Raw genomic sequence first — 17,894 nt, 5'->3', positions numbered from 1 at the left:
GGTGATTGTAAAATAATGATAAAAGTAATGGCAAACTTAAATGATAAAAGTAATGGCAAACTTAAAATGTAGCATTTTCATCATATGTAATAGTTCTGTTCAGAAAGGACACATCAGAGTAGTTTCAAAGGCACCTTTACATTTAATAAAAATATATGCAAATATTTCCAAATGTACATACACAGTTTGATTTTTTTCATTTGTTATTGAAATTCATATACAACACTGGAATCTTATAGGTTAAGAAAGACAAAAGACAACCTAAATTTCAAGTAAAATTTCCATTGACAACACAGATTTAAAAGTATGGTTACTATTCACAAAATGCACAGAAAAGACAGCATCCCAAGAGCATCCTCGGAAACAAGTCAGATAGACTGTGGTCTTACATAGTCACAGTGGGACCCAAGATTTTACAAAACTCTAGCCTTAGTGTAAAATGTAACTTTGGTATTTCCTTCAACTAATAAGGAAAAGGGCAGTGCGTGTATCCTCTACTGAACAGAGGCATTCATCCATTTTCTGCAAGACTGTTATATTCACTCTTCTAAGATTTGTCACTTTGATAGTCGGGTATTGATGTGGAAATGAGAGACTATTATAATCCTGGCTAGGCTGTTCCCAAAAGAGGAGACGTCATTCTAAATCAACAGAGGACAGGGGCGCCTGGGTGGCTCAGTCGGTTAAGTGTCCGACTTCGGCTCAGGTCATGATCTCACGGTTCGTGGGTTCGAGCCCCGCGTCGGGCTCTGTGCTGACAGCTCAGAGCCTGGAGCTGCTTCAGATTCTGTGTCTCCTCCTCTCTCGGCCCCTCCCCCGCTCGCTCTCTGTCTCTGTCTCTTAAAATAAAATAAAGACATTAAAACTTTTTTTTTTTTTAAATCAAGAAAGGGGGCACCTGGGTGGCTCAGTTGGTTAAGTGTCCGACTTCTGCTCAGGTCATGATCTCATGGTTTGTGGGTTCAAGCCCCATGTCGGACTCTGTGCTGACAGCTCAGAGCCTGGAGCCTGTTTCAGATACTGCATCTCCCTCTCTCTCTGACCCTCCCCTGCTCACAAGGTCTCTCTTTCTCTCTCTCAGAAATAAATAAAACATTAAAAAAAAAAACAAGAGAGGACAGCACAATCCACAAGCATGAAAGAAGCTCAATCCATTGCAACTCACTCAGATTCCAATACGCAGAATGTACGGGAGTGAGGGGAGATGGAGGCTTTGAGTCAACCAGTGTGAATGTGATCACTGATAATAATCCTTCTGAATAGATAACTGGTTTCTGATTGTATTTGGGAAGAAAAACGGGGAGAAGACACAGTGCCTTTGGATAGCCAAACACATTTGGGAATTTCACAGGTTTTGTGCCAGAGGTACAATGTAACTCTCAATCAGGCAAAACAGCAAATCGGTTGGGGAGCTGAGTATTTTTTTCTCTCAGAGTTAACCACAACTTCATCCACTCCAGTGTGAAGCGTATGGGAATAGGGACGAAAGCCTATGTATTCTGTATAATACCTAGAAAACTGTTGGCACTCAGAAAAGATTAAGTAAAAATAAAAGATATAAAATGTGGATTTTTGCAAACCTGTGTATTTTCCGGGTGTCTGGGGGGCTCAGGCAGTTAAGTGTCCGACTCTTGGTTTCAGCTCAGATCATGATCTCATGGTTTCATGAGTTCAAGCCCCACATCGGGCTTTGTGCTGACAGTGCAGAGCCTGCTTGGGATTCTCCCCGCCGCCCGGCCCCCCTCACTCGCTCTCACACACACACTCTCTCAAAAATAAATAAACGTTTAAAAAAAAAAAACCCCTATGTATTTTCTACGTATGTATTCCAAACGGCTTTATTTTCCTTTGATGTTGAGCTCCTTTAGTTCTGTCTTTTTTTTTTTTAAACTTTTTTTTTAAATATTTTTTATTTATTTCTAGGAGAGAGAGAGAGAGAGAGCGTGAGCAGAGGAGGGTCAGAGAGAGAGGGAGTCACAGACTGAAACAGGCTCCATGCGGGGCTCGAACCCACGAACCGCGAGATCATGACCTAAGCGAAAGTCGGACGCTTAACCGACTAAGCCACCCAGGCGCCCCANCGCGGGGCTCGAACCCACGAACCGCGAGATCATGACCTAAGCGAAAGTCGGACGCTCAACCGACTAAGCCACCCAGGCGCCCCAAGGACGTTCTGTCTTTAAAAATTCATTTTAAACATCGATTTATAAACGGACTGTTCACTTTTTATTTTTCATTTGTTTGTTTTTGGAAAGGTGGTCAGAATTCTGTTAAAGATCACTTACTTTACATATTGCTAAAATTGTAGAGAAAAAACAAACTCAGTCTTACAAGCGTCTCAAAATTCTTTTGTTCAAAATAACACAATTTTTGCATTCAATTTTAAGTAGAACATACCTCTCTAGACCTGTACACAGTGATCATTTCTATAAACTAAGGCAAGTTAAAGCTAACTTGTGAAGCTCAAGATCATGTCATATATTGTATTTTATCTTAATTGTGATCCATCATCATTATCCCAGCAAAAATGACGTATGCAAACCATGTTAGTCTTCTTACTTCATTTTTCTGAATCAGTGTTTCTAACATAGATCAAGCTGGTTCTGTGCCTTTTAAGTGAACCTTTTTTTTTTTTTTTTTTTTTTTTTTTTTTGGTTTGTTTTGAATTCTGGTCAGGGAGAGTAACACTGGTTATTGAGTACTAAGTCTGCATTTTAAAAACTTTGCTGATGTGCTTACTGAAAGTGACTTGTGAAGACTTTTACTGATAAATGCATTAATAATTGAACTTCTTCATTTATTCAGTGCCAGTACCCACTGTGACCCATGCAGCTCATGGGAAGCGACGTCAGTCAGAAATGGGTTTTTCTTATGATGATCCTTCCCGACCTACCTGCCCACAGAGCCTGCGGGCGCACACTTACCCCGACTAAGCAGAGGGAATCCCACACGCACGAGAGCACTGTTAGCAAAGCTGATACGGAGGAGCAGCATAACATCAGCAGATCCTGGACACTGATTGCGAAATCACCTGGATAATTCTCGCCGTTTTGCACATTGTAGAGGTAAGCTATTTATTTTATAAATAAGGCCTTAAAAAAAAAAGCTTAGTGGTTCTCTTTCATTGGCCAAGAGGTAAAAAAAAAAAAAAAAAATCAAAAGATTTATTTTTAAAAATCGAATGGAAGGTGAACGAGTGTTTCAAGTCCAAAGAAACAGTCCATTTAGGAGATGTTTGCATAGAATTACACTGGTGGGTAAATTCTGCCTGGCCGTCCTGGCTTCTAGCACCCTCCTGAGCCCGCTTTCAGGAAGCGAGGCTACGCATAGCCTGTGGAAAGAAAGGGGAGGCAAAGCGTTCATAGAAATGAACCCTCCTTTGGTCTACCTTATCTTTGTGTTTTACAAACACAATTTGATAGTTTGGGTTACTCACGTTTACTCATCTTAGGTATGTCTAGGGTAAAACCTTAACTTCGTACCTCATTACCCTCCACTTGGATTTCTTTAGAAGCAGTAAGTACTGTTTACTGAGTACTTACTATGTACCAGAGACTAGTATCCCTTTGCATGGATCCTTTAATTTGTACAACTCTGTGAGGTCTTACTATTTCTATTTCACACGAAGAAATTAAAATGAAGACACGGCAAGTAATTTTCCCCGGGCTACACAGCCAGTGAGTAGCAGATTCGGGACTAGCACACAAATCTGTCTTGTTCTAAAGCTCATACCCTTGAAACCACTCCACTCTACTCCTTTACTAGCCACAGGTACCCTACCTGAATGCTATTCTAATCCACCTCAATAACGACGCCATTAGTTTATGTGGCAATCCAAAAGTACTTCTGTGATGTGGCAACGTCCTGACTTACGATTTTGATGAGTTTTCACTCCACTAAGTCAGCCTCATAACCATAATCACAAACTGCTAAAGCTGGAAGGGCCTCTAAGCTCAAGAATGACATCCCCGGGCGCCTGGGTGGCTCAGTCAGTTAAGCATCTGACTCTCGATCTCAACTCAGGTCTTGATCTCAGGGTCGTGAGTTCAAGCTCCGTGTTGGGCTAAGAATGACATTCCTAGAGTCACTAAGCTGGTGGACTAAGGAGGCAGGACCTCTGATCTTCACCCTAGCAACGTATAGGGTGAAATCTCCACAAAAATCTCCGCCTGTCCTCACTGCCTGATTTTGCTATAGGGTTCGAATGTTGTTCTCAACATTTTTATCACGATCTGGAATAAGGCAGAGGAGGCAAGCTGGTCAGGTTTGCATATAACGCCAGTGGGATGAAGAGTTGATATGCGGATGAGGAGTTCAGAATTCGAACTCCTTGAAACTAGAAATAAGATGTAGTCTGTCAAAAATATGTGTAACCCCACATTAGGATCAAAAACCAATTACATAAATATAAATGAGGAGCCTAGCTGGGCCATAGTGTGTGTCAAATGCCCAAGTTTGTTTCTGGCCCCTTGCTCAATAGAAGCCAAGACTTTGATGTGGCTGCAAGGAAAATGTACACATTTTAAAGTCACAGTAATAGACATATCTTGACAAGATCAAGGTAGGTGTGGTCGCACAATCTTCCATGCTGACCTCACCGCATCTGGGATTTGTGGCCCATTCCTGACGAGAGGAGCATTGACAGATTTTGTGCCTGAGGAATGAAGTAAAGGCAACTGGAGGAATCCAGCCTGGAGAGAGTCTGATGGGCACATGGGAGCTAGTGCCGAATAGGTAAGGGCTGTTCAGTGGGAAGGTTTGTGTTGTTGCTGCAGAAGGCAGGCCTCAGTCCACTGGATAGTTTTTGTAAGCAAAACCAACACTAGGAGACATCCAACCATGTAACAAACTCCCTTGCAAAGCCACCAGTTGCCAGTATCTGGAAATGTTCACACAAAAGCTTAGCGAACAACCTTGGGGGTGGAGTAGGAGAGATCTCTGCGTGGGCTAGCGTGTGGATGTCCTGATGTTCCAAGGCATCTTTCCACCTTAAAATTCCTATGACCTCCCTTCGTGGGTCCCCTTTTACTTGACGGTGGAGCCGTAGAGTTCAGTCAGATGCTACATTTCAGTCAAGGTTCCTAGGAAGAGTCTGATGTCCCAAGAGCATGAGAAATGCATGGCATCAGTCTCAAATGGAGTGTCTTCTTTACCATTATCAGTCAGATAAAGAAAGTGCCATGAGGTTCTGTGCCTCACATACTTCTCCTGAAGCTTCTGAAACTCCCTGACCTTAGGTGGGGAAGGAAGAGAGAGACGGGGAGGCTTAGCTAGAAGCTCAGGACTAGTGTGCTGGCTACATCCAGTCGGTGATCGTGGCTCAGGCGCCCTAAGTACTTAATGCCTTCAAGGGACAATTCTTGTTTTCCGCCATTTCCCCCTTTCTATGAAGCTATGCTTCTGGTATTTTTTTAAAAATGACTTTCCCTGAATAGTTTTAATCAGACATAGTCACTATTTGTATTATTCTGTTGATTCAAGCTTTAATCCAAAGTATTTTCTTTGAAAGAAAATAATGATCATACCTCGTCCTGGACATCAAGCTCTTCTCCAATCAGCTCTACTTCCATTAATTCAAGAGGACCTTTACAGTCTTGGAGGAGCGTAATCTTGATCAAGAGAACAGAGAATATTTATTGGAAAGATAATGACATCTGCCCACCTGATACTCCTCAGAAAATTATTTGAAGCTTTGCTGGTGCCTCTCGTCTATAATCTACATACCGTGAAATCCTTTTCAGCTTTCTTGTTCTTCTGCATTTCCCACCTTAGAATTTCTCCCCATACTATTTTTTCACATTCAAGTGTGAACTGGCACCATTCTCCACGGTCTCACCTCCTTTTCAGCTCTCTTCCCCAACCTCTGAAGTGTGTACCTCTTAACGAGTCACCCTGTCTGCCTAACGACTCAGCACTCAATCGTGTTTTTCTTTCAGTGGCTGAGCTGAGAGCACTTAGTACACCACTGAGCATGCAGCGAACGCCCAGCGAAGGGCCTGTGACTGATGACAGTGAAAGTCGCCAGCTTAGCTGGACGTGGATTTTACTGGAGGTGGAAACCAGAGTGTAGGGACCCAGTTGGTTTTTTGGGGAAGTTCTGCTTTTCAGCAGTAACGTGCAGTTTAAACTTCTACAAAGAGGAAACCGATAGTAATTTGGGCTTTGTTTTATGTTCGAAGAAGGATATTTCTAAAGCCACTCCAAATGCGTACCCAGGCGAGTGATGGTTCAAAGTGCTTCTTAGCTACTTTTCGTCTCAGAAATAAATAATCCAAGTCTCGTTGCTCGTGTGCAGATGCAACAGGGACTTACGTCCCCTGGTGGGGATGGTCATAACATACTGGGAAAGTTAGAGGCTATCCCGGGCTTTTGTGCGAGACACAGAGGCACAGAGAGGTTGAAGGTTCCCAGTGAAATGGGTCGCCAGGAGCACTCAACCCCCATCCAGTGAACTAGTAAGTGTATGCCAGAAGCACTCATTTATACACAGCCTGCCATTTGTTCAGGCTCAGAAAAATCCATCGCAGCCGCTCACAGCGCCTCCCTGACAGCAGGCAACATGGAGTCGGGGCTTGGTTGGTGGTTTCTGTGGTGCTTATGGCCTGAGAGCTCCAGCCAGAAATAGGATATAGACAAGTAACAAAATAACCATTTTCATGGCGAGAAAGAACGAGACACCTCGGGTCTAAATACTTTTAAGTGCGGTTATTTTGTTTGTTTGTTAGATGCTTTGTATGATTCTGCTTCGTTTTGGTTACCTATGAGTTAGAGGATTTTAAGTTAGAAAGTAGAAGAAAGTTTATGAGTTTTCAGAGATGAGCATCTTACATGTAGCTTGCTTTCTTTTTCTGCTTTTTTTTTTTTTTTTGGAGATTTGTGGTTTTACTACTTTTTTTCTTTTTTGTATTTAAGATCCACATCGTGGTATTTAATGCTAATATTCCCCCCACCCCCAGCATTAAGAGATCTCTCCACGAACAGGCGCTGAAAAGAATCCTGCACTATCGTTTTCTGAATTAGTTTTACTTCAGACATTAACTTCCAATCCACAATGAAAACCTACTCATCTGAATTTTAAAAAAGAAGGAAGCAGTTAAAAATATAGCACATCTGGTCACTGGAATCATTACTATTGTTATTTTATAAATTGTTTTAGTGTTTCAAAGTCACTGTCCGAGGGTCCATGAGAGAAGAGGTTCTTGGACGAGGCCCAGTGACTCAGTCCAATGACCCCGCCCGGCATGCTTGGCTGTCGGGGTAGGTGTCAGGAGAGCTGACAAAATGGGGAGGCTCATGGGAAACTTGGGTCTATTCTATTATCTGGGAAGTTATTAACTCTGGGCCGACTCATGACTTTTCTTTTTTTTCCTTTTCAAAGATCACTTAGGACCTAAAGGATCCCATTTAAAGATATTTTTCATTGAGTTTTTCCAGATGGCTGAAAATTTAAATTATATATACAATTGTGCATTTGTATGCCCAAAGCCCAGAAAATCCACGATCCACCTATATTCTAAAAAGGCATTATTACAGCGAATGCCTACTTTTGCTAGTAAACTCACGTGTTGTAAAATAAATATGCACCAGATACTCCTAAGTGCTTTCCTGTAAACTGTCTTATTTAGTCATCCTATCTACCCCATGAGGTCAATGTTTTTACTCCCATTTTACTGATGAAAAAACCGAGGCTCTGAGAAATTAAGCAGATGGCCCCAAATCCTACTAGACAGTGATTCAAACCTAGATTTGTGAAGCTTTTGCTCTTTACAGAAATCACAGTAGTTTAGGAAAGACACTCATATAGAAAGCTTAAATGTTTACCGTTTCCAAAATGGAATCTTGAACCTCTTGGGATTTAACCTGGTTCTGTAGATGGAGCACAGCATCGTGGACGGTCAAAAAGAATATGTCCTTTCTAATGTTATCGTTAAAGAAACCACATTTCTCCAGTTTTTCTATCACATGATCTTCAAAAGAAAGAGATAACGCTCAGTCCGTAGGAAAACACATTTGTAACATCAACCCATACTAAATTTTGTCAGCTTCTCCTTTTCATTTCTTCCCCCTCATTTTCAAAACGTGACCCTGCTCTAAACTGATGGAGTTTCTTTTCCAGAAGCACGTGGAATGGTTACCCCATACCTGGCTGTGGCAGACAGCCTTGGCTCCCCGCCACATGGTTTTTGCCAGTGCACCCATCCCCAGGCTGCCATGATGAGCCTGGCTGCTAATGACTCCCAGCTTGCCCTTCTCCGAAGACCTTTCCTTGGTCACCGGTTTACACCCCAACCGTGAGTGGCCTACAGCCTTCCACTGACTGATATGGGGCTTAAGAGGCTGGCCCCCTTCCCTCAAGGAAGGATTACCTTCTGATGCTCTTCCTGCTGTGGGCTCCTTTTAAACTCGGGCTAAGGAAGACTTCTAAAACCATGTCTTTGTCCAGTCTCTTCCCCGCCCTAGCCTTCCTCCATCCGTCCTGCATGAATTTCTCAGGTATAAGTCACTTGTCCAAGAATCTTTCTCTCAGGACCTGCTTCTAGAGAACTCAGCCTAAGCACTAGCATTTTCTTATACACATACAACTCGTGCATAGACAGACACAGACTCAGACCCTGGAGGACCCCCTACTTGTAAAGGACCTAAGTCACCTCCGTGGTGAATTTTCCCCACTGGCTCTGCACTGCTATCGGGATGTGCATCTCCATGGAATTCCAGCTCTACTGCACAGATTGGAAGTAATGTCTTTCCAGGTTTCAAAAAGGCCCTCAGAGGGATTGCATAATGAGTAGAGTTTTTGTCTGTGGCACTGAAAAATTTCAGAAATTGATAGTTGTAATGGCTGTGCTACATTGTGATTGTGCTTAATGCCATTGACTTAATTGTACACATGAGTATGACTAAAATGGCCAATTTTACGCTATACGTCTTTTACCACAATAAAAAATAGTTTTAAAGAAAGGCTCTTTGGACATCGTGTACCCACACTCCAAGGTGGAAGAAAGGGCTTAGGAGAAAGTCTTATAGGTAGATATGTTTGTACATGCATTTACCTTGAAGCGATGCAAAGTACACATTTACATCAATTCTTTGAAATTCTTTGACAATCTAAAAATTTAAAAAAGAATGTGTAACAATGAGTGACTTTATCTGCTCATAATTCAGTAGCATTCAATTACCCGCTCAGGAGAAACTTTAACACTTTCATGGGTAATCAGGACTTTAAGGAAAGTTGATTATTGGAGGAAAGTTCATTATTGGAAAACTGGTGAGGTTTTCAACCTACGGTGATGGTATGATTAGGGATGAAAAGATCATCTCAAGAGGTCGTAACGTCCAGTGCCCAATAGCACAGGGCTAGATAGCACAGAGGCACTTAAAAAGTGTTTGTGGAAGAAAGGAAAGAAGGGCGTACAGGAGGCTTCCTAACATAGTCCCTGCTGATTGGAGACAAGAGCACACGTTTGTATCTTTGAATGGAAGATAGGAGTATAGATAATATGGCCACTGGATTCCAAATGTAAAAACGGACCTACGAGGTCTCCTGACCGTGATTTCTGTACGATTGTGCTGCAAGATGGTGCCAGTGGGAGAAACTGGGTAAGGGTTTCATAGGCTCTGTCTGCAGTGTTTCTTAAAACTTCACGTGAATCTACAAGTATCTCAAAATAAACAATTTAATTTAAAAAATCAAGATACGGCCAAAAGCAATATTGAGAAATAAGAACAAAGCTGGAGGTATCATAATCCAGGATATTGAGATATGCTATGAATTTCTAGCAGTCAAAACAGTATGGTACAGGAACAAAATTAGGCATATAGATGAATGGAACAGGGGAATAGAGAGCCAACATTTATATGGTCAATTTTTAAATGTTTGTTTATTTTTGAGAGAGAAACAGAGTGTGAGTGGGGGAGGGGCAAAGAGAAGAGGGAGACACAGAATCTGAAGCAGGTTCCAGGCTCTAAGCTGTCAGCATAGAGCCTGACACAGGGCTTGAACCCACGGACCGTGAGATCATGACCTGAGCCAAAGTTGGAGGCTTAACCGACTGAGCCACCCAGGTGCCCCACACACTTATGTGGTCAATCAACCTACGACAAAGGAGGCAAGAATATACAACAGGAAAAGACAGTCTCTTAACAAATGGTGTTGGGAAGACTGGACAGCTACATGCAAAAGAATGAAACTGACCACTATCTTACCTCATACAAAAAAATAAAACTCAAAACCCAGCAAAATACTCAATGGGAGAAAGATATTCCTAAATGATATTTCCAATAAAGGGTTAATATCCAAAATAGATAAAGAATTTATACAAGGCAACACTGAAAGCCCCAAATAATCTGATTAAAAATGGGCAGAGGAGCTGAAAAGACATTTTTCTAAAGAAGACCCACAAATGGCCAACAGACACGTGAAAAGATGCTCAACATCACTCATAATGCTAAGTGAAGTCAGTCAGAGAAAGACAAATACCATGTTACTTCACTCATACGTAGAATTTAGGAAATGAAACAAATGAACAAACAAACAAAAAACCCCAGAGTCTTAAATACAGAGAACAAACTGGTGGGTTGCCAGAGGGGAGATGCTTGGGGAGATGGGTGAATAAATAAAGGGGATTAAGAGCACCCTTATTGTGATGAGCACTGAATAATGTTAGGAATTGTTGAATCATTATTGTTCATCTGAAACTAATATCACTGTATGTCAATTATATTTCAGTAAAAGTGTAAAAATTAAGAGCGATAAATCAAGACATGAGAACTATAGGGAACAATAAAAGAGAACTTCACATTTCTGGGGGAAAGAATCAGGACCTTTAGCACGTGTAATGTTTAGAGGTATCATAATTGCCCTTACAGCATTTGAAAGAGCTATTTACTAGGTGTGGGAAATATCCTGGCATTAGATGAGTTACTACTCTCCCCAAAAGTAATTCATTAAACCCTTTGCCAAATATAATCTACAATGGAATTAAGCCAAAGACGAGATGAAATGCACAGTGCAGAATAAGATTTGTGATTTCATTTATGTTCTAAAATATATAAATACGTAATGTATAAATACATAAATGCTCAAATGAGCATTATAACAGCCAGGTTTTCTTAAAGAACTGGAATAGAACCTGTCAGTGTGCACACGTGTGCGTGCGTGCGTGCGTGCATGCATGCTTAGAGGGCGCACAAGCAAGGACGAGGGACGGTGTGGGACAGAAAGAGAATCCCAAGCAGGCTCCACGCTCAGCATGGCACCTGATGTGGAGCTTGATCCCATGACCCTGGAATCACAACTTGAGCCAAAATCAAGAGTCAGAGGCTCAACTGAGCCACCAGGTGCCCAGCAGCTGTCAGCATGGTCTTGAACTCTTCTGTCAAGTATAATCACCTTTTCCAACCTGCCTACTACCACACCATGGAATAATTTCCTGCCCTTGCAGGGGTAGCCAGGAAGCCTCGACTAGGCCAAATCCCAGCTAGGGGTCATTTCTGAATTTTCTAAATAGACTTTAAACATTTTTAAATTTTTAATTCCAGTGTAGTTAACATACAGTGTTGTATCAGTTCCAGGTGTACAATATAGGGATTGAGCAGCTGTGTATATGACCCAGTGCTCATCAAGAGAAGTGACTCTTAATCCCCTTCACCTATTGGAGTCATTTCCATGTTATTACATCTGATTGTCGGGACCCTGACCCTGCTTTTCTTTCTGAGCCTCTTACTACAACCTGCAGCTTCACCTAAACTTCACACTTGTAATGAAGTTGACACCCTAGTTAGTCTGTTTTGGAGCGCTCCATACAGTTGTTTTTATTTTTGTTTTTTTAATGTTTGTTTATTTTTGAGAGAGAGACAGACAGAGCATGAGCAGGGGAGGGGTAGACAGAGAGGGAAACACAGAATCCAAAACAGGCTCCAGGCTCTGAGCTGTCAGCACAGAGCCCGAAGTGGGGCTCGAACCCACAAACTGAGATCATGACCTGAGCCAAAGTCAGACACTTAACCAACTGAGCCACCCAAGCCCCTTCATACAGTTGTTTTTAAAACATTACCTAATGTTTGCCTTCCCCTCTAGACTGCTTAGTCTCATGAGGGGAGGGGCTATGGCTACTTTATCATTTAGCTCTTGTGCCCAAGGAGTGCTTGGCATATATTAGGTCCTTCATAATCGTTTGTTGAAAGAATTAATGAAATTGAGCTTAAGAAACTCATTTCTGATATCATCAGTGTTTCTGTCCTACATGCTCCTCAACTCTTGCTTTGATTTCCTGACCTGCTTCCAACATCTCAATAATGCCTGGCTCTTCTGGTCCTACTATATACCCGGGGATTCCGCACCCTTCCGCTGTCCATGTTACAAATAAAAACCTTATACTTGACACAAAGTGTTATCCATTTTTCCTGCTTTTATATACATTTTCTCTTTTTTAATGTTTATTTATTTTAGAGAGAGAGAGAGAGAGAGACTGAGTACAGAATGCAAGCAGAGGGGCAGAGAGAGAGAGAGAGAGAGAGAGAGAGAATCTGAAGCAGGCTCCAGGCTCAGCTGTCAGCACAGAGCCCGACATGGGACTTGAACTCGTGAACCATGAGATCATGACCTGAGCTGAAGTCAGACGCTCAACCGATTGAGCCACCTAGGCACCCCTAATTTTCTTTCAATATTCCATTTTTTATACTCAAAAAAAAAAAATAAAACCTAATAAATGGTAATATTTGCTAAGATACTTCTAAACATTCTTTCCTTATATATACATAATAGATATTATATATTAGCTTATTTTATTATGTAAATATATATATAAGCCTATTTAATTTTCATTACAACCCTATGAAGTAGGTACCATCATTACCCCCGTATTGCCAATGAAGAAATTGAGGTACAGACAGATTAAGCAACCTGTCCATGGACACACTGTGGGTAAGTAGAAGAGCTGGGATTCAACCCTACATCTGCCCTCACAGTCTAGGCTTTAAAATACTACACTGTGTTGCAAAAGCACTCCCCTAGAAAAATTACAGATCCAACGATCACCCTTTTGCAAGACCACGTACCCCATATCATGTTACTATGGCCAAAGCTCAAAATCTGTCATTCAAAGCACCAAAACCTTACCATGCGCAATGATCTCACTCCAACAACATCCAAGAAAGACACGGCTCCACAATCAAGCACGAGGCTATGGATTGGCACTTTGGGAACATTCACTTTGACTGGAAGCTCAGAGTTCCAATCCACCTGAATCTCTATTTCCTTGGTTGGGATATCAAGGTCTTCTGGATCTTCGACATCTTCATCAGGCTCGAAAGCATCATTTGATGAACCAGCATCCCTTATAATGCCATTCTAAACAAAGAAAACACTGCCAACTTAGGTGCCAAGGACACCTTTCGATAATGCATCTCAAAATACTTAAAAGTCCTGTACAGTGTTCCTTGGCAGGCAAAACATCAAAGGGATAAACTATTAAGGAATGAGATTGACCTCAGTCCACACTGTGATGTTTCCTAGGAAGAAAAATGGAAGAGCAGAGGAGCCAGGAAACTCTTGATTTCTGGAAGATTGTGGAACTTGGCCAAGAGATATATAGGCAGGAGAGTCTGAATAAAAGGCAATAGATCTAAAAGTTTATGAACTTAACTGCCTTCTGTTGTGAGTACTTTTCTGGCATTGAATTAGCACTTATTTTGTCTCCTTCAGTAAAAATAAGGTTTATTTCTTGATGGAAAAAAATCACACCCTATGTTTCCAGAGAGCTCTGCCAATTTTTTAATTCTCTCCCATTCTCTCTTGCCAATGACAGTAACTGTTGTCCAACATGCGTTGTCAATTGCCTGTACACATCTGGGTACCAAAGTGAATATATCAATTTTCAACTGTCTAACTGCTTTCGTTTTCATCTAAGAAGGAAAGGAATTTAACAGAGAAAAGAAAGGTGTCACCTCACCTTAGTTGCCCTTAATTGTCCTTTTTTGATGAGTTTCTGTATTGTCCTCAATGCTTTCAGTCTCTTATTATACACTCTAATGGCGTCAAATCCAACCTTTGGAAAGAAATGTCAAGTTACTTAAAACATCTGGTTCCAAATGCTCATTAATGGCAATTGTTATCTGGAGAGGTGATTTCTTAAGTGGTATTATTCCTTGAGACAGTCTGCTAAACAGTAAAAAACAGTAAAAAACAAACAAACAAAACAAAACAAAAAACTGCATAGAATAACCTCTTTAGCTTTAAGTCTGTGTTAACAAATTTCCTTGACATCACAGAGCCCTTTTGTTATTGCAAAATCTATGACCATTCCCTTGAGCCAGTTTGCTCTGGAACTCACTTAAGAAAACACTCATGTAGAGGCAAACCTCAATTCAAAGCTTGGCATGCCATTCTAGGCCAGAATTTCCTGCTTAACATATTCCACTTACACTCTCTACCCTTTACTCCAACTGGGCAAACACCCTCCCTGCCCAAATACACATACCTACCTTCGACTCTCAGCTCACATCGTTTCCAAACACCTGACATAATCTTTGTTATGTGATTAGTTCAACTCCCATAAATTGCTCCCTTCTCAGAGCTCTTCACATTTACTGTCTACACTACTTACTTGGAACACAAATTCTACCTGCATCTCTACTGTTTTGGTCTTCCATAGTCATTGCTACCTGGATTTTAACATGTATGGTATTGCTGGGCTCTTTCCGATTCCCAATAGAGTGTAAGTTACCTGGATGACGTTATAGTTCTTAAAGTTCCATACAAACAGAATAGGGTGTAGGGTCTCTCCCAGTTTGAGGCAATAAATACCCGTAGAATGAATGGAGTCTCAAAGGAGGTTAGAAACCAAATATCTAGGGATAAAATACTCACTGTGGACTTGATGCATTTTTTAAAACCATCAACGTTGCCATAAAAAATAGGACTAGAAAATTTAAGAATCTTCACTCCTTCAGGTTCTTCAATCTGGCATTAAGAAAAAAAAAATGTGTGAAGTTAAAAAATTTTAGGCTTCAAATATTTAATTAAATTTCTGGCTTTTCACCTAGGAGGCAAGTTACTATTGCTCAGAGGGGCTGGACAGCAGCACTCACTTCTCCCTGAACAAGGGCTTCCTCCACTTAGTGGCAACTTTACAGTCCCATAGAAGGTCAAGTTAGGAGGGGCCTTCATAGGAAATTATTCAACACTCTGATTGCCAGATGGAGAAACTGAGGCTGAGAATGGTGACATGATTTGCCTCAGGTTCATACCACTGCCCCTCTATTTGTTATTTGGCTAAAATTCTTGAGAGAGAGAGAGAGAGAGAGAGAGAGAGAGAGAGACACCCAGGTGGCTCAGTTGGTTAAGCATCCAACTCTTGATTTCGACTCAGGTCATGATCTCATGGTTTGTGAGCTCAAGCCCTGCATTGGGCTCTGTGCTGCGGAGCCTGCTTGGTATTCTCTCTCTCTTTCCCTCTCTTTCTGCCCCTCCCTCCCCTCTCAAAATAAATAAACTTAGAAAAAAAAAACTAAGGAACAAAACAAGGGAGTAAACCAAGGGGATGTGCAAGAATGGAGGACTACGATGTCATTTGCTTGTTCTCACCCTGACACATGGTGGCCAGACTAAAAAACAGAGCCTAGACTTTTCTAGTCTTTAGGAATCATAGCAATTTCAGTCCAGCCTCCTGAAGTGAGAAAATAGGTGTTGGGAGGCTGAGTGATATGGGCAGAGTCTCCCCACGGTGGAGCCTGGAGCTACAAACTCTCAAACTGGTCCCCGGAGCCACAAGATTCTATACCATCATTGTTTAGCTCCTGGCAGCCCTCGGCTCAACGTAACTGAGAAAGATGTGGAAATAAATTAAGTAGCAGCTAATGGAATTCCAGGTTCGGTGTCCAGCATTTTTTTACACTAAATTGGTTTTTTTCTTGATTTTCTTTCTCTGCTTTTTCATCATCGTCTCCCCTGGTGACCACTAAGCTACTTTACAGAACAAAAAGCCTGTCAGTGGGATGTGTCTTTCCTTTGTTTTTTCACTTCCGGTTTTATATTTCATTTCTTCCAATTCCAAAATGGGAGCAAAATGTCGAATCAAGTTCTTTGTGACAGAGAAAAGTCTCATGTTAGAATTAAATGAAGATAATCTTATGGGGATTTCAGATCATTTCACTGGGGATAAGGATTCCATAGCAGAGAAATAGAATTTTGATGCAACTTCTGGAAATAGTCAAATTGCCTATTTTTTAAAAAAATTCCTCATACAACGGTTGTACATTAAAAGGACATTCAGGGGCACCTGGGTGGCTCAGTCGGTTAAGCGTCCAACTCAGCTCAGGCCATGATCTCATGGGTTCGTGAGTTTGAGTCTTGCATTGAGCTTTATGCTGTCAGCACAGAGCTGGCTTCAGATCCTCTGTCCCTCTCTCCCCTCCCTCTCCCACGCTCTCTCTCAAAAATAAACATCAAATAAATAAATAAATAGACATTCAAACTAGCAAGTTCATACAAACTATGGATATCAGAGGGCACATTGGGTCAAAGTGTACATGACACCCCTGGTGAACTTCTAGACTTTCCTAGCAGAAGCCTCCCCACATGGCTACCCTGTACCTAACACTCTAAAAGAGAAACACACTACCCCCTGAAAATCCAGGCTGCCCAACCCAGGTCCGGCAACTGTTTCACAAAGGCACTTACATTTTTGTAATCCTTGGTACTTTTGTAAATGTCTGTGCTAGGGACACTTCCAAGGCTGTTCCACGAGGGACTAAAAGAAGAAAAATTAGGTCAAGATTTTGTGGAACAGGCATACTTTGGAATAAAAAATGAGAAGACATAACAGAAACGAAAGAGCCCATCATCCTCGGCTCTTTATCGCATTGTGTGTCTTGCTACACACGACACCTTCCTGCAGCTAATTCTGAAGTGAACAGCTGGTGCTTGCCCAGGCCCGTGGGGGGGGGGGCTCCTCCTGTCCTGGGGGCTGAGAGAAGTCGTGAACACCCCACTCCCATGTTACAACACTTCAGAGGCCACACAAAGAGCTTTCACACACATTACATTTTATCGAGGCGCCACCATGTTTCTGGAAGGTCAGCAGTACTGTCCTCATTTTTGTGGGTAAGTAAGTGGAGGCACAGATAAGGTCAAAAGGGCCCCGGAGGGCAGGGTTCCGTCAGGTTCTCTTTAACCCAGGGGTCCCCAGTTCCTAGCACGGCGCCTGGAACTTACTCGTGAGTTAGAGCGACTGTCTGATGAAACATGGCGAGTCTTCAGTGATCATACTAATCTCAGTGCCTGGAAATGGGAGCCTGGGAAGCCAGCGGGAAGCCCTTCCCCTCATTCAGACCATTGACTCCCTGTTCCTGGTACCATCAGATAACTTCCGTGACTCCTCAAGCATGACCAGGGACGGTGCTAAATACAATTCCCGAGGAAAGAGCGCCTGTCTGGGGTACTCTCGGCAGTGTGCTCTTTGGATCAGCCATATAATTACTGGAAATGAAATATTGCGGGGGATGTACCCAAAAGCAAGGGAATCAAGAGCAAAAATAAATGATTGGGACCTCATCAAGATTAAAAGCTTCTGCACAGCCAAGGAAACAATCCAGAAAATTAATAGGCAACCAACGGAATGGGAAAAGATAGTTGCAAATGACATATCAGATAAAGGGTTAATATCCAGAATCTATAAGGAACTCACCAAACTACAAGCCCGAAAAACAAACAACCCAGTGAAGGAATGGGCAGAAGACATGAACAGACACTTCTCCAAAGAGGACATCTAGGTGGCCAACAGACACATGAAACGATGCTCAGCGTCCCTCCTCATGAGGGAAATACAAATCAAAACCACACTGAGATACCACCTCACGCCAGTCAGAGTGGCTAAAATGAGCAAATCAGAGAACTC

At 42.0% G+C, this 17,894-nt stretch overlaps 1 protein-coding gene across 6 annotated transcripts in view; it reads right to left on the bottom strand.

Moving 5' to 3' along the window:
- Window positions 1–2,221: 2,221 nt before the first annotated feature.
- SLC26A4 (solute carrier family 26 member 4) overlaps window positions 2,222–17,894 on the bottom strand; it is a 50,141-nt gene continuing 34,468 nt past the window's right edge. For 2 of the 6 annotated variants that reach the window (XM_039247249.1, XM_039247251.1), the window contains 8 exons: window positions 16,679–16,748; window positions 14,867–14,959; window positions 13,950–14,045; window positions 13,118–13,348; window positions 9,051–9,105; window positions 7,822–7,967; window positions 5,526–5,609; window positions 2,222–3,331 (listed from right to left, as the gene is read on the bottom strand). In XM_039247249.1, the coding sequence (XP_039103180.1) occupies window positions 3,308–3,331; window positions 5,526–5,609; window positions 7,822–7,967; window positions 9,051–9,105; window positions 13,118–13,348; window positions 13,950–14,045; window positions 14,867–14,959; window positions 16,679–16,748 (799 nt within the window). In that variant the 3' untranslated portion in view covers window positions 2,222–3,307. Of the gene's footprint in view, window positions 3,332–5,525; window positions 5,610–7,821; window positions 7,968–8,684; window positions 8,807–9,050; window positions 9,106–13,117; window positions 13,349–13,949; window positions 14,046–14,866; window positions 14,960–16,678; window positions 16,749–17,894 lie in introns of those variants that run through there. The other 4 variants (XM_039247250.1, XM_039247252.1, XM_039247253.1 and 1 more) reach the window with 4 other exon arrangements.

The sequence above is a fragment of the Hyaena hyaena genome, unplaced genomic scaffold (assembly GCF_003009895.1).
Source record: "Hyaena hyaena isolate Hyena2069 unplaced genomic scaffold, ASM300989v1 scaffold_294, whole genome shotgun sequence".
Taxonomy (NCBI): domain Eukaryota; kingdom Metazoa; phylum Chordata; class Mammalia; order Carnivora; family Hyaenidae; genus Hyaena; species Hyaena hyaena.
Note: the sequence above shows the minus strand (reverse complement) of the source record. Positions and strands in the feature narration are given on the sequence as shown.